Source organism: Panthera leo, chromosome D3 (genome assembly GCF_018350215.1).
Source record: "Panthera leo isolate Ple1 chromosome D3, P.leo_Ple1_pat1.1, whole genome shotgun sequence".
Classification (NCBI taxonomy): domain Eukaryota; kingdom Metazoa; phylum Chordata; class Mammalia; order Carnivora; family Felidae; genus Panthera; species Panthera leo.
The window spans coordinates 19,104,690-19,120,965 of record NC_056690.1 but is presented as its reverse complement, the minus strand read 5'-3'; the positions used below and the strand labels follow the sequence as shown (position 1 = coordinate 19,120,965).

Below are 16,276 nucleotides of genomic sequence, written 5' to 3'. Positions count from 1 at the left end.
TTCTGTCCCATGGCTGCCCTCTGGTGGCTAGAGGTGGTGGTGAGTAAATGAGGGACGTTTATGAAACAAGAATTTCTGCCTGTGTTTTGCTTTCAGATGACGGGCAGATATGAGATGTATGCTCGGGAACTTGCCGAAGCCATCAAACCCAACTACAGCCCCAATATTGTGAAAGAGTAGCTGGATGTCAGTCCCTGCCTACCAAGGAGGGGACCTCTGCCCCTAACAGCTCATCAAGTACAGCAGGCTTTTACACTTTCAAGTTCTCCCTCATGATGCCCTGATAACATTGCTGTACAGATTGGTTTTAAAATGCCCAGGCAGGGAGGGTAGATTGAAGAGTGACTGCTTAATGAATATGAGGTTTCCTTCCTGGGTAATGAAATGTTTTGGGGCTACACAGAGGTGATGGTTATACCTCTAATGTACTAAATGTACTAAATGTACATGAATGTACTAAATGCCATTGAATTGTATACTTTAAAATGGCTAATTCTGTGTTATATGCATTTTACATAATTTTTAAAAATTCCACGCACTGCTTGTGCAGGTTGACTTGCATTTAAACACATGGGATGCCCCAGTCCTAAGGTTCCTCACCTCCTCTGTTTAGACTGTCAGCAACCTGAGTGTAAGGGTGGGAGTGTATGTCCAAGGGAAAAGCCGAGGCTGATCCAGAGTCCTTGAATTACCGGGTGGTTGTGGGCAGGGGAGACGGTCATTAGATGTGTCCACTTGGCCAGGCTGCAGTCTCCAGATATTCAATCAGACGCTAATCTGGGTGTTGCTGTGAAGGTATTTTGTCGACGTCATTAAAGTCTGTGACCAGTTAACTAAGCAAGTGAGATTATCCTAGATAATCCTGATAGGCCTGATTCAGTCAGTCAAAAGGCCTTCAGAAGAGAGCTGAGGCTTCCCCAGTGAAAAAGAAATTCTGCCTGTGGACAGCAGCTTCCTTCCCAGGCCTGTTTGAGTTCCAGTTTGTCCTTCCTGGTGGCCTGCCCTACAGATTTCAGACTTGTCTGTCCAGCCCCCACAATCACTTAAGTCAATGCCTTGCAATAAATCTCTTTAAATATATATGCGACTGTTTCTGCTTCTTTGGTTGGACCCTTACTGATATAGATTCTGGTACTAGAAGTGGTTCTAGAGGAACAGAATCTTCAGGACGAGTTTTCTGCATTGGTGCTAGGTTTCCTGGAATTCTTCTCTAATTTGGTTGATTTAAAGACACTAATGACTCTATTTCCAGTAGTAAAGAGGGCAATGGTTAGTCCATGGTATGATGTAGCAATAGAGATGTATAGAAAGAACAGGACAGGGACGCCTGGGTGGCTCAGTCGGTTAAGCATCCGACTTCAGCTCAGGTCACGATCTCGCGGTCTGTGAGTTCGAGCCCTGCGTCGGGCTCTGGGCTAATAGCTCAGAGCCTGGAGCCTGCTTCTGATTCTGTGTCTCCCTCTCTCTCTGCCCCTCCCCCATTCATGCTCTCTCTCTGTCTCAAAAATAAATAAATTTAAAAAAAAAAAAAGCCCATATGACTTTAAAAAAAAAAAAAGAAAGAAAGAACAGGACATCAGCCTGCACGCAAGAGTCCCAGTCTGCCATTCCTGGTGGCCTGTCCCATCTGTGGATTTTAGGCTTGGCTGACCAGCCCCCATCAATTGCAAGTATAAGGCAATTCCTTGCACTAAATCTCTTTATATCTTTATATATATATATATGCATACATGCTTATATATGTACACACATACATATGTACATTTGTGTCTCCTATATATATAAATATATCTGTATCCCCTGCTGATTCTGCTTCTCTGATTGAGCACTGACTGCCTGACTTTACATAGCAGATTTCCACTTCTCTGCACCTTGGTTTCCACATCTGTAAAGTAGGACCATATCCCCTCTCCTGCTTTATATGACAGGACAGTGGTGAGAGAAAGACTAGATGGGTCAGGGAGCCTATGTGACCTTGCACCACACAGCAAGAGTCCCACCTGTGAAGTCTCAAACCTCCATAGCCAGCCACAGTGTTGAAAGTGGGAGTGGGGTCCTCTGGTTCTACCCTTACTGTGCCCAGTCAGAGAAGGTAGCCTCATTCCTTCCCTGGCCTAGCAGCTGAATTGCATGAATCAACCCATGTCAGGGCTGGAGTGCTCCTGGACAGCCGCATGGGGTGAGAAAACCAGTTGCAACTATCCAGCCATACCTCTGTGTTAACCCCCTTAACCTCTCTGAGCTGCAGGCTTTTCCCTTCACATAAAAGCCCCCTTTGTACTTACTTTTCCATAGAATCCAGCCCTGCAATGCAGTGAGCTTTTCTGTTTGGCCTTCAGTGTCCAGAAACGCTATGCCTGTGATTTCTAAAAGGAGTGTGTAGTCAACCAAATACAGAAGCCAGCTGAGATGACAAGTTGGTGTATTTATGAAATAGGCTCTAATACACCAGAAAGGATTTGATTATCCACACCTCTCACTGCCTAGAATCAAAATGTTCAAGCCTGCCTTAGGGTAGATGGGCCCTGCACACATGGAGTCATTTAAGGGTTTAACTCATGCCTGGAACATTTAGATACTCAGCAAACATTTGTTGGCTGAAACCTAGGGTAGAAGTTTTTGTTTCTATGTGATCATTGCTGATACCACGGGAGAGAAGTTGCAGTGGTTCTGTGTACAGGGCCTGTGGTGGATGGGTGAAGGCTTCTGACACTCTGAGCCTTGGTTTTCTCACCTCTAAGATGAGAGGTGACTGGGCTTAATTAAGGCTTTCTGGGGTCTCCCTAGCTCTTCAGACAACATTCCTGATAGCCCATGGCTTTATTGCTAGAATCTGGAGTATCAGGGGAGAGTGGTGCCAAGCCACAGCGTGTCCAACAGGAAAAAAGGCAAAGACATTCTCCAGGATAGACCACATTTTAGGCCACAAAACAAGTCATAATAAATTTTAAAAGATTGAAATCATATGAAGTCTCTTTTTCAATCACAATGGAATTAAACTAGAAATAAGTAGCAAAAGGAAAATTCAGAAATATGTGAAAATTAAACCACATGTTCTTGAATACCCAATGGATCAAAAAAAAATCACAAAGGAAATTAGGAAATGTTTTGAAACAAATGAAAACAAAACCAAAACACCAAAACTTATAGTATGCAATGAAAGCAGGGCGACAGGGAAATTTATAGCTGTAAACACTTACATTAAAAGAGAAGGGGGGTGCCTGTCTGGCTCAGTCCGTAGAGCATGTGACTCTTGATCTCAGGGTTGTGAGTTCAAGCACCACATTGGGCATAGAGTTTACTTTTAAAAAAATAAAATAGGGGCACCTGGGTGGTTCAGTTGGTTAAGTGTCTGACTCTTGATTACAGCTCAGGTCATGATCTCACAGTTTGTGAGTTTGAGCCCCGCATTAAGCTCTGTGCTGATGGTGTGGAGCCTGTTTGGGATTCTCTCTCTCTCCCTCTGTCTCTCCCTCTCTCTGCTATCTCTCTCTCTCTCTCTCTCTCAAAATAAATAAACTTAAAATTTTTTAAAATAAATAAATAAAATAAAAATTAAGAAGAGGATTTCAAATCAACAACCGAATTTTATACCTTAAGGAACTAGAAAAAGAAGAGCAAACTAAACCCAAGATAACCATAGAGAAGGAATATTTAAGATTAGAGCAGAGAGAAATAAAATAGAGAATAGAAAAAACAATAGAGACTACCAATGAAGCCAAAAGTTGATTCTTGAAAAAAATCAACAAAACTGACAAAGCCTTAGCTTGATTGACTAAGAAAAAAAGAGAAGACTCAAATTACTAAAATCAGAAATGAAAGTGGGGACATTACTACTGATTGTACAGAAATAAAAAGGGTTATAAGAGAGTACTATGAACAGTTTGTTAGAGGAGGTCATCAAGAGCATATGACTGCTGGTTGACTCATGGACTGGACCCAGGCAATCAGAGGCCCCTTCCCCTCCTCTGCCCACTAGAATGTACATTCTGCCCACTCTTAGCTCCACACTAGGAGCTACTTCAATGATACAGCTTGAGAGAGTAATTTTTTTTCTAGTCAATTGGCAAATATTTATTAAGATTCTAACATTGTAAAACGAACTAATATGACCCACAGAGACAAAGATGAACAAGATGGGCAAGATACCTATTCTTGTGGAGCTTTCTTTCTTTTTTAATGAGTCATGCATAATTTATTTATTTATTTGGGGGGAGGGGTTTTGAATGTTTATTTTAAAAAATTTTTATTTATTTATTTATTTATTTATTTATTTATTTAAATTTACATCCAAGGTAGTTAGCATATAGTGCAATAACGGTTTCAGGAGTAGAATCCAGTGATTCATCCCTTATATAGAACAGCCAGTGCTCATCCCAAAAAGTGTCCTTCTTAATGCCCATCACCCATTTAGCCCATCCCCCCACCCTCCCCTCCAGCAATGCTTGGTTTGTTCTCTGTATTTAAGAGTCTTTTATGTTTTGTCCCCTCTCTGTTTTTATATTATTTTTGCTTCCCTTCCCTTATGTTCATCCGTTTTGTATCTTAAATTCCATATATGAGTGAAGTCATATGATATTTGTCTTTCTCTAATTTTGCTTAGCATAATACACTCTAGTTCCATCCACGCTGTAGCCAATGGCAAGATTTCATTCTTTTTGATTGCCGAGTATTATTTCATTGTATATATATATATAGTGCTGCTATAAACATTGGGGGTGCATGTGCCCCTTCCAAACAGCATACCTGTATTGCATCCCTTGGATAAATACCTAGTAGTGCAATTGCTGGGGCATATGGTAGTTCTATTTTTAATTTTTTGAGGAACCTCCATACTGTTTTCCAGAGTGGCTGCACCTGTTTGCATTCCCACCAGCAGTGCAAAAGTGTTCCTCTTTCTCCGCACACTTGCCAACGTCTGTTGTTGCCTGAGTTGTTAATGTTAGCCATTCTGACAGGTATGAGGTGGTATCTCATTGTGGTTTTGATTTGTATTTCCCTGATGATGAGTGACATTGAGCATTTTTTCATGTGTCTGTTAGCCATCTGGATGTCTTCTTTGGAAAAGTGTCTATTCATGTCTTTTGCCCATTTCTTCACTGGATTATTTGTGTTTTGGGTGTGGAGTTTGATAAGGTCTTTATAGATTTTTGAACCCTAACCCTTTATCTAATATGTCATTTGCAAATATCTTCTCCCATTCTGTCAGTTGCCTTTTAGTTTTGCTGATTGTTTCCTTCGCTGTGCAGAAACTTTTTATTTTGATGAGATCCCAATAGTTCACATTTGCTTTTGTTTCCCTTGCCTCCAGAGACGTGTTGAGTAAGAAGTTGCTGCAGCCAAGGTCAAAGAAGTTTTTGCCTGCTTTCTCCTCTAGAATTTTGATGGCTTCTTGTCTTATGTTTAGGTCTTTCATCCATTTTGAGTTTATTTTTGACTATGGTGTAAGAAAGTGGTCCAGGTTCATTCTTCTGCATGTCGCTGTCCATTTTTCCCAACACCATTTGCTGAAGAGATTGTCTTTTTTCCATTGGATATTCTTTCCTACTTTGTCAAATATTAGTTGGTCATACGTTTGTGGGTCCATTTCTGGGTTCTCTATTCTGTTCCATTGATCTATGTGTGTCTGTTTGTGTGCCAGTACCACACTGTCTGGATGATTACAATTTTGTAATACATCTCAAAGTCCAGAATTCTGATGCCTCCAGCTTTGGTTTTCTTTTTCAGGATTGCTCTGACTATTCAGGGTCTTTTCTGGTTCCATACAAATTTTAGGATTGTTTGTTCCAGCTCTGTGAAGAATGCTGGTGTTGTTCTGATAGGGATTGCACCGAATGTGTTGATTGGTTTGGGTAGTATCGACATTTTAACAATATTTGTTCTTCCAACCCATGAGCATGGAATATTTTTCCATTTTTTGTGTGTCTTCTTCAATTTCTTTCATAAGTTTTCTATAGTTTTCAGTGTATAGATTTTTTACCTCTTTGGTTGGGTTTATTCCTAGGTATTTTATGGGTTTTAGTACAGTTGTAAATGGGATCAATTCCTTAATTTCTCTTTCTTCTGCTTCATTATTGGTGTATAGAAATGCAACTGATTTCTGTGAATTGATTTTATATCCTGTGACTTAGCTGAATTCATGGATCAGTTCTGCAGTTTTTTGGTGGAATCTTTTAGGTTTTCCATATACAGTATTGTGTCGCCTGCAAAGAGTGAAGGTTTGACTTCTTCCTTACTGATTTGGATGCCTTTTATTTCTTTGTGTTGTCTGATTGCTGAGGCTAGGACTTGCAACACTATGTTGAATAACAGTGGTGAGAGTGGACATCCTTGTTGTGTTCCTGACCTTAGGGGGAAAGCTCTCAGTTTTTCCCCATTGAGGATGATATTAGCTGTGGGTCTTTCGTATACAGATTTTATGATCTTGAGATATGATCCTTCTATCCCTACTTTCTTGAAAGCATTTTGTCAAATGCTTTCTCTGCATCTATTGAGAGGATAATGTGATTCTTATAATTTCTTTTATTAATGTGATGAATCACATTGATTGATTTGTGGATATTGAACCAGCCCTGCATCCCAGGTATAAATCCCACTTGATCATAGTGAATAATTCTTTTAATGTATTGTTGGATCCAGTTGGCTAGCATCTTGCTGAGAATTTTTGTATACATGTTCATTAGGGAAATTGGCCTGTAGTTCTCCTGGTCTGTAGCCCCCTGTAGCATTCAGGTGATTGTGCAGTGGCAGCAGTTCAGAGATTATGGCAAATCACAACACACAGCCCGCTCCAGGTTTCACCACACCCTGGCATCTCTTTGTTCCAACACCAGCAAATGCGGCTGTTCTCTGGGGTCTGGTGGGACCTTTGCCTGTAGGGAGGTCATATATCCTCTACCAAACACCCTCCAAGCAGGGGAACTTCTTCTCCCTGTGTGGCCCATGGACCCCTCAGACCTCTCTGCCTGCTCCTGGGGATTCGCCCTTCCTCCCCACCAGAGCACCACCAGGTATTGAGTTCTGGAATTCTGACTCTGCACTCTCCTGTTTATAGAGACCTAATGGTATTGAAACTCTCTCCTTTCTCCCTGTCAATGGTTTTGGGGAACAGTTTTCTTGTTCAGTCCCTTGTGTTTCCTCTCTTTCTCTTTCTCTCCAGCTACTTTTCCTGCACTCTTCACCCTTTCTCTGTCCTCTCTCTGCAAAAACAGCCTCCTACCCTCAGTGGCTTCTCTCTCCCCCAGTTCACCTCTCCACACTGTGTACCTGCCAAGTTCTATGGCTCAAGTTATGCAGATTGTTGTGTTAATCCTCAGGTCAATTTTCTAGGTGTGCAAAATGGTTTGGTGCTGATCTAGCTGCATTTCAGGGCAGAGAGAAGCCAAGAACTTCCATGCTGCTTAGCCATCTTGGCCCTTGAGAAAGTAATGTATTATTAAGGCCATCTGAGCAGCCTATGTGACTGAACCCCATTAAGGTCTCTATGTAAACTCTTAAGATTCTGGTGGGCATATGCAGAGATCTACTTGTCTTGCGACCACTTGACACGAACCTCGTATGTAAGTGGCCTTGCTTTAAAACTGCCACCTACCTCACGGCTCCTGGGTGGCTCAGTCGATTAGGAATCTGACTTCATCTCAGGTTATGATCTCATGGTTTGTGAGTTCAAGTCCTGCATCAGGAGAGCTCGAGCACTGCTTCAGGTAAACACAAGCCCCACTTTGGGTGAGCTCTGATTCTCTCTCTCTCTCTCTCTCTGCCCTTCATGGGATTCTCTCTCTCTCTCTGCCCCTCACTCACTTGTGCCCTCTCTCTCTCTCAAAAAAAGAACAAAAACAAAAACCCTACTACCTACCAATCTGGAGAGGTCTGCATCTTTCTTTGTTCTCTCCTTGCCTTCCACTTATGGGGGCCAGTTTCAGATTTCACCCAGGGAGTTGCCACATTTGCAAACCAACACAATTGTCTGCCAACAAATTGGACAACCTAGATGAAATGGACAAATTCCTAGAAACACAAAACTACCAAGACTAAATCATGAAGAAATAAAAAATCCAGATAGACCTATAACTAGTAAGGAGATTTAATGAGTAATCAAAGCATTCCTACCAAAGGAAGGCACTGGTCCTGGTGGCTTCACTGGTGAATTCTACCAAACATTTAAAGAAGAACTAACATCGAGGCACCTGGCTGGCTCCATCGGAAGAACATGCAACTCTTGATCTCGGGGTCATGAGTTCCAGCCCCACATTGAGTGTAGAGATTACTAAGACAAACAAACAAACTTTTAAAAAATTAAATAAATGAAAATAAAGAACCAACACCAATATTTCTCAAGTTCTTCCAAAAAACTGAAGAGGAAGGAATGCTTCCTCTTTTTTTTTTTTATTTTTTATTTTTTAAATTTACATCCAAGTTAGCATATAGTGCAACAATGATTTCAGGAGTAGATTCTTTAATTCCCCTTACCCATTTAGCCCATCCCCCGTCCCATGATCCCTCCAGCAACCCTCTATTTGTTCTCCATATTTAAGAGTCTCTTATGTTTTGTCCCTCTCCCTGTTTTTATATTATTTTTGCTTCCCTTCCCTTGTGTTCCTCTGTTCTGTGTATTAAAGTCCTCATATGCGTGAAGTCATATGATATTTGTCTTTCTCTGACTAATTCCGCTTAGCATAATACCCTCTAGTTGCATCCATAGTTGCAAATGGCAAGATTTCATTCTTTTTGATTGCTGAGTAATACTCCATTGTGTGTGTGTGTGTGTATGTGTGTGTGTGTGTGTGTGTGTGTGTGTGTGTGTGTATAAAATACCACGTCTTCTTTATCTGCTTCTTTTTTTTTTAGTATTTATTTTTTTATTTTTGAGAGACGGGGGCGGGGTTGGAGGGGCAGAGAGAGAGGGAGAGAAAGAATCCCAAGCAGTCTTCATACCATTAGCACAGAGCCAACGTGGGGCTCAAACCCACAAACCACGAGATCATGACCTGAGCTGAAACCAAGAGTCAGGCGCTCAGCTGACTGAGCCACCCAGGCGCCACTGAAGGAAGCACTTCTTAACTCATTGACGCCAACATTATGTTGACATCAAAGCCAAAAAAAGACACTACAAGAAAACAAAACTACAGAGGAATATCCTCTATGCATACTGATGCAAAAATCCTCAACAAAGTACAGTTGACCCTTGAATAATGCAAGGGTTAAGGGTGCTGACCCCCTACACACTCAAAAATCCAATGTATAACCTTTGACTCCCCAAAATTAATAGCCTACTCTTACCAGAAGCCTTACCAATAACATAAATGATGGACTAACACGTATATCGTATGTTACATGTGTTATATACCATATTCTTACACTAAAGTGAGCTAGGGAAAAGAAAATATTATATTTTTTAATTTTTATATTAAAAAATTTTTTAATGTTTATTTTTGTGAGAGAGGAGAGAGAGAGAAAGAGAGAGAACATGAGTAGGGGAGGGGCAGAGAGAGGGGGAGACACAGAATCTGAAGCAGGCTCCAGGCTCTGAGCTGTCAGCACAGAGCCCGATGCAGGGCTCAAACTCACAGACTGTGACATCCTGACCTGAGCTGAAGTCGGATACTTAACCAACTGACCACCCAGGCACCCCAGGAAAAGAAGATGTCATTAAGAAAATCAGCAGGAAAATACATGCACAATACTGTACTATATCCAAAAAAAATCCAAACATAAGTGGGCCTGTGTAGTTTAAACCTGTGTTGTTCAAGGGCCAACTGTACTAGTAAATTGAATCCAACAGCATATTAATGGCTAAATTAGTCTTATTTCTATTGTTTCCTTTAGGATAGGTTAAAGAAACATGAACATATTGTCAAGAACTGGGAAGAATCTGCGCTCTTACCCTGTTTGGAAGCTGACAACTTAGCCGACCTCAGTCTCTTGGATGCTAGCGGAAGACACAGCACTCCTCAGAGGCAAAGGAGTTTTTAGTACAGCAGTAGCAGCAGCCAGAGTACCAGCACTGTGTTATGGCAGTTCCCCGAGCCCCAGTTCCCCCAGGACGAGACAAAAGAGGGCCAAGCAATCCCTGCACATGCAGTGGGTTGCATTAAGAAGAGAAAGGGAAAGAGAGAGAAGAGCTTAAAAAATTCTAATCTTTTTTACTGGAAGGTAAAATATGCCTGCCCCTTGTTCTAAAGGCAGACACTATCTCTGTCTACCAAGGTTGCAAGAACACCTGCATTTTGCTTCAGAGGGAGACTTTGCTCTATCTGCTAAGGCTGTTGGCTCTACAAGTGTCCTTGAAAACACAGTCCAGGAAAACACAGTCCAAGACAAAGGCGTTCATGGTTTTAGCTCATGAGTCTTGCAAAAATTTGAGAAAAGTGAGAGACCTACAGCAATAACTTCTAGCAATGTCCATTTCTCATTTCTGCATCATCTTGACTTCTGGCAGTTTCCCCATGAGTGTACTACTCTATCAGTCACTCTGATTAATTTGGCTGACAGAGGCTGGACCATATCAGTTCCATTTGTCTCATAGGATTTCATTAATTTTATCCATAGAACTTCAAGGAGAATGAGCCCAACCTGCAAATTAACCTTAGTCCTACCTCCTAGGGTCCTCAACCCAACAGCCTGGACAAATTGCATGAACCATGAAGGTCTACCTTAGAAAGCCAAGTGGCTTTCTCAAATATTGACCTTTCCACTTGGCTTAGGTCATTAATCCAGGTATGGCAGGATATATTAGATACTGTCCAATCTCCACCCTGGCCCACAGGAAGAAATCTAGGCAAGATTATTATCTATACCAACCTAGCCAGTGACCTAATACTGATCTGAAATGCCCTCCTGGGCCAAGGTGGTAACAGTGATCACTTCTTCTAAAATCAAGGATAAATATTCCATCACTTTTTCTAATCAGATGACTACCATCATGGGGATATCTGCCCACAGAGTACACATAAATAACGAGTCAGTTACTGGTCCCGGAAGCTCCCCTGAGTAATTGAGGCTAGCCTCATTTTAGTGAGATCTTCACAGTTGTCTGTGGGCTACCCAATCTATTAATGGTATTTGCTTAAACAATTGAATGGATCAAAGATCTAAATGTAACAGCTAACCCTATAAAATTCTTAAAAGAAAACACAGGAAGAAACCTTCATGACACTGGACTTGGCAGTGATTTCATGGATTATGGCCCATGACCAGCATGAAGATGCAAGACACCGTTTTGGGGGAAGTTGGCTAGTTAATGCCTGGCTTCCATACAAGTACAGTCATCAGAGCTCCCGTGGTGTCCCCAGAAAGAAAGTGTTCTCCACAAGTTTTGAGGTCCCCCAAGTGGGACCTACATCAGTCAAGGAGCAAGTTGATATCTCTCCTTGTGGCGTCCTGACCAGTTGGTAGGCCTTCGGTTTCCCAGTTAGCTTGAGTAATTGAATCTAATCCTTGTATTTGGAAGGACTGTCTGAGTGTAGTCAGTCCAATCTCTCCTGTTTGCCCATGCCACCAGCTGGGTGACACTTGTCTTCTCCATAGAATGGCTGAATGAGATCTATGGAGACAGCGGTTGGGAAGGCAGCTGGTGGCATTGCAGTTGTTTCCCCTGGGAGATTGCAAGAGCCAGGGCTATATCCCCTGTGTTGTGTTTCCAACAGCCTTCTGGTAAGGTTAATAGGAATGGTGATCAAACTGTGGTCAAAGCCATCTGGTTGGGAAGAAGGCAAATCCCTGCAATCGGTTATGTTTAACATGCTTGCAAAAGTTTGGGAATGTTACACCGGGGCATACATATTTCATAACGAAGGCTCCGGAGGCAATTATGAAAGACAAGAATCATTAATGATTAATGCTTCTCCCTCCCTAGCTTGTAAAATCTAAGCTCTTTCCTATCTAGGTGCCAAAGTTGCCATTCCTCCTCCAAAGTCAGTATAAATTCCAATAGCTAAAACATCACCTTTTTTTCCCCAGTTACCCCTTTCTCAAACCCCTAGCCTTTGTTTGGAAGGGTCAGGTGCAAGAGGAACAAGAACATTTTTATAAAACGCACAGAGACCTGTTATTTTCCCAACTTCATCCCACATGGGCCACCATAGGGGGTCTTGGCAGGCAATGTACTCACCCAAGTGGTCATTGTCCTTATGATCTCTGACCATGTCAGTCCAACAGGAGAATCCAAGCGGCTAAACCAGAATCAAGTTTGAATTCCTAGGCCTCCCTTCAACTGGGCTGTCACTTTAGAACACATGCCAAACAAGCTGGCCTGGAGTTGTTCTTAGGAAAAAGAAAGAAGCAACATGCCCAGGAATCATCAAGTTTAAATCCCCCAATCCAGGGCGCATGGGTGGCTCAGTTGGTTAAGCGTCCAACTTCAGCTTGAGTCATGATCTTGCGGTTTGTGGGTTTGAGACCCGCATCTGGCTCTGTGCTGACAGCTCAGAGCCTGGAGCCTGCTTCAGATTCTGTGTCTCCCCCTCTCTCTGCCCATCCCCTTCTCATGCTCTCTGTCTCTCAAAAATAAATAAACATTAAAACAATTTTTTAAAATTAATCCCCCAATCCAAACTGCTTTATGAGAGAGAGTGGACCAGGAGGGAGTGAGGGAGATAGACTCAGAAACATATATATATATATATATATATATATATATATATATATATATATATATATAACAATGTATACATTGTTTAACATGTTTATTAACATATATATGTTTATTTTCGAGAGAGACAGCAAGAGTGAGAGCGAGAGTGGGGGAGTGGCAAAGAGAGAGGAAGACACAGAATCCAAACAGGTTCCAGGCCCCTCACTTTGAGTGCCTAGCCCAACGTGGGGCTCGAACTCACAAACTGTGAGATCATGACGTGAGCCAAAGTTGGACGCTCAACCAACAGAGCCACCCAGGTGCCCCAAACCCTTTTTTTAAAGTTTATTTATTTATTTTGAGAGAGAGAGCTTAAGGGAGGGGCAGAGAGAGAAGGAAAGAGAGAATCCCAAGTAGGCTCCAAGCTGTCAGCACAGAACCTGACTTGGGGCTCGATCCCACAAACCGTGATATCATAACCTGATTCGAAATCAATTAAGTCAGGCACTTAACTGACTGAGCAGCCTGGGTGCCCTTACTCAGAAACCTTTCTGAGTTGATTCTTTCGGCATTCCAGCATTGGATGGGTTTATCATTCTTGTCAGCTACCTTCATCTGCATTGCAAACCCAACTGGAGGCAGTAAGAGCCCGAATACTTGGCAGTACTTCTTCTATGGCTTTCTGTAGGAATTTGTCTCATGGGACTCTCTCTGAGAGGGCCAAAGCTTTTTTTCGGCAGGCAGAACCTACTGCAAGAAAATCTCTAGGAACTTTTACCATGGTCTCCTAGTGTGGTTAAGGCTGGCATGAGAGAATGCAGGAAGGGCTGAGCGGATAGAGGGCCCAACTGTGCCACTCCTCCTTGGCAAGCACTACGTGCTCCAATCCCTCATTGCTCAAGCAAACCAGCCGAGGTTCCAATGATCCACCTGCTTTCTTCCCACAGCTGTTTTGAATTCCCTATCCTCTAGTCTCTGTGTAGATGTGCATCTCTATAACGGTTGTTTGAAAGGAATCACAACCGGGGTGCCTGAGTGGCTCAGTTGGTTGAGCGTCTAACTCTTGATTTCAGCTCAGGTCACGCATGATCTTGTGGTTTGTGAGTTTGAGCCCCACGTCAGGCTGTGCGCTGACAGCAAGGAGCCTGCTTGGGGTTCTCTCTCTCTCTCTCTCTCTCTCTCTCTCTCTCTTTCTCTGTTCCTCCCCCAATCACATGTGCTCGCTTGCTCTCTCTCGCGCGCGCGCAAAATAAGTAAACTTAAAAAAAAGGAAGGGGTCACAACCATCTGCGTACCCACAAGAGGACTTACTACTAGTTGTTACTACCACCAGATAATGCAGGATGCCTCCTGCCCACGGAGAGTTAACAATGACCAGTGCACCATCCAGGTAACTGTCTTGAACTTACTTGCAGGGACTAAGCCTACAGGCCCCTCTCCAATTCTTCTTCACTAACAGGCAATAGAGTGAAGGACTATTAATCACCTGATCACCACACAAGTTGGTCAATAAGTTTTGCTACTGATTCTCATGGACTTCCCATTAATGGCCTGCAAGGCCCTCATTCTTTTTCTTCCAGAAAACCACGTCTTTGTGAGCATCCCCTTGTTGCCAGGACTTTTAAGAACCATGAAGGGCCTTATTTTCAAATTGGCCTGTCACAGTTTCATGGATGCTAGTAGAAGACAACACTCCTGGATCGGAGCAAAGGACAGTTTATTATAGCAATAGCAGTGGCCAGACTACCAGCATTTTCTTGTAGATTTTCCAAGCCCCAGGGCCAGGGACTCTTGCACTTTCAGTGGGTTCTGTTACAGGAGAGGAACTCTGAGTTTGAAGAACCCGAATCTTTTATAATAGGCGATATATCTGCCTGTCTTTGGCTTGAAGGGAGATACTATCGTGTCTTCCAAGGCTACTAGCTATATGAACATTCCTGAAAAGGTAGTTTAGAATGAAGGTAGCCAAGGCCTCTGCTCATGAGACATGCAAAAATGCTCCCACTCATCCTTGTAGTAGAGAGTGTCTCCTGAATTCTGCAGGACATCAAGGTTCAAATGCAACCTCCCTCTAAATGATGACCTCTGGCTCTGACAAATACAGGAAAGCCACTAAAACAGGTATTGTTAAACATCTGCTGCCGACCATTCATTCACACACTTTGTCAAGGACATACTAGGTGTTAAGGGCTGGGAGCTACAGTAGAGGAGACAGGTAGACAGGATGATGTGGTTGGGGGGTGCAGGGAAAGGTACTCCTTTAAAAGTGGTGACACTGAGCAGAGCCTTACGGGAAGAAAGGAGTTTGACATGTGGGAGACACAGAAAGGAGGCCAACTTGGCCGCCTCATGGGTCTGTTGTGAGATGTAAACATTAAACCCTTGTAAATCAAGGGGCTCTGAACAGCTTGGGGAGACTAGCTTACCAGATCTCCCAGGGCTGGGGGAGATTCTCAGGAAGCAGTATTCAGGATGCATGTTGAGGCAGATGGCCAGGGAGAGACAAAGAGGAGGAAGTCCAGAGGTGAAGGGGAGGAGAGGATGGAGAAATCACTGGAGAGGCCACTGCGCTGGGCCCGTGGGAGTCTCAGCCTCCATTTCCTGGCACTGAGGTTTTCCCATGAACACTTAAGTCCATGCTGGTCCCATGACTTGGCCCCTGGGACCAGCAGCACAGCAGGATGATGTCTCAGTATCTTCCTGGCTTTCTCAATTCTGTTCTGATGCTAGAGGATGGGGGCAAGTCTGTGATGTGTGTCCCTGGATACTGTAGCTAGAGGCAAGTCAGCAAGGAGAGCAGAATCTGCGCTCTTTCAGAGTATTGGGGCCACATGCCAGGTTTTCTACCTGGAGGCAGAACCCCAAGGGCCTGTGGCAGCCCATCTCTAGCCCCAGAACTCAGAATTCACTTCCTGGCTTTTCTGGCATTGGCTACTCCCCCCCCCCCCCCCCCCCCCCCCCCAGGGTCACCAGGGTTTGCTTCTGACTATGGTCTGGGAAAGCAGCAGTGGTGGGTTTGGGTCTAGCTCTGTCTATAGCTTGTTGAGTGATGACTTTGGACCAGTTGCTCCCCTCGCTGGGCTGCACTCTCCCCCTCGGACTGGACCAACGGTTACTCAAGTGTCAGCATGCTTCACGGGATACTAGTGTTACACAAGAACAACTGTGGCTAATTGGGGGAAAACCTAAATAAAGGGAGTCCCCTTGCTGCAGGATTATACAGAGCCTTTTCTGTACATCCTAGATCTCCCAGAGGGGACTGTAGGTAGCATGCAGTGTTTGCCAAGCTGACCTGACCAGGGTACCCTGTTATACAGAGCTTCTCACCACTGATATATTCTGAAGGGCATGCCTCAGGATGTGCTAGACCAGAGGTCTCCAGGGGTATTCCTAGCTCTGTTATGAGATTTAAAAAATGTAACCACCAGAACTCCCGTGATCCTTGCCTCCTGTATCCTAGCTCTGTGTAATCCCCAGTGTATACTGGATTTACTGGTGCACTTCTAACAAACAGAGTCCTGCAGAAATGATAGGATGTAACTTCTTTTTTTTTTTTAAGTTTATTTTTGAGAGAGAGAGAATGTGTGAGCAGGGGGAAGGGCAGAGAGAGAGAGAAGAGAGAATTTCAAGCAGTCTCTGCATGCTGTCAGCAAAAAGCCCAATGTGGGGCTTGAACCCACTAACTGTGAGATCATGACCTGAGCT

At 43.3% G+C, this 16,276-nt stretch overlaps 1 protein-coding gene across 4 annotated transcripts in view; it reads left to right on the top strand.

Moving 5' to 3' along the window:
* UPB1 (beta-ureidopropionase 1) overlaps nucleotides 1–12,388 on the top strand; it is a 104,480-nt gene extending 92,092 nt beyond the window's left edge. For 3 of the 4 annotated variants that reach the window (XM_042909591.1, XM_042909593.1, XM_042909592.1), the window contains exon 11: nucleotides 9,826–12,388. In XM_042909591.1, coding sequence (XP_042765525.1) covers nucleotides 9,826–9,972 — 147 coding nt within the window. In that variant the 3' untranslated portion in view covers nucleotides 9,973–12,388. Of the gene's footprint in view, nucleotides 1–96; nucleotides 1,196–9,825 lie in introns of those variants that run through there. The other variant, XM_042909594.1, reaches the window with a different exon arrangement.
* Nucleotides 12,389–16,276: the final 3,888 nt, after the last annotated feature.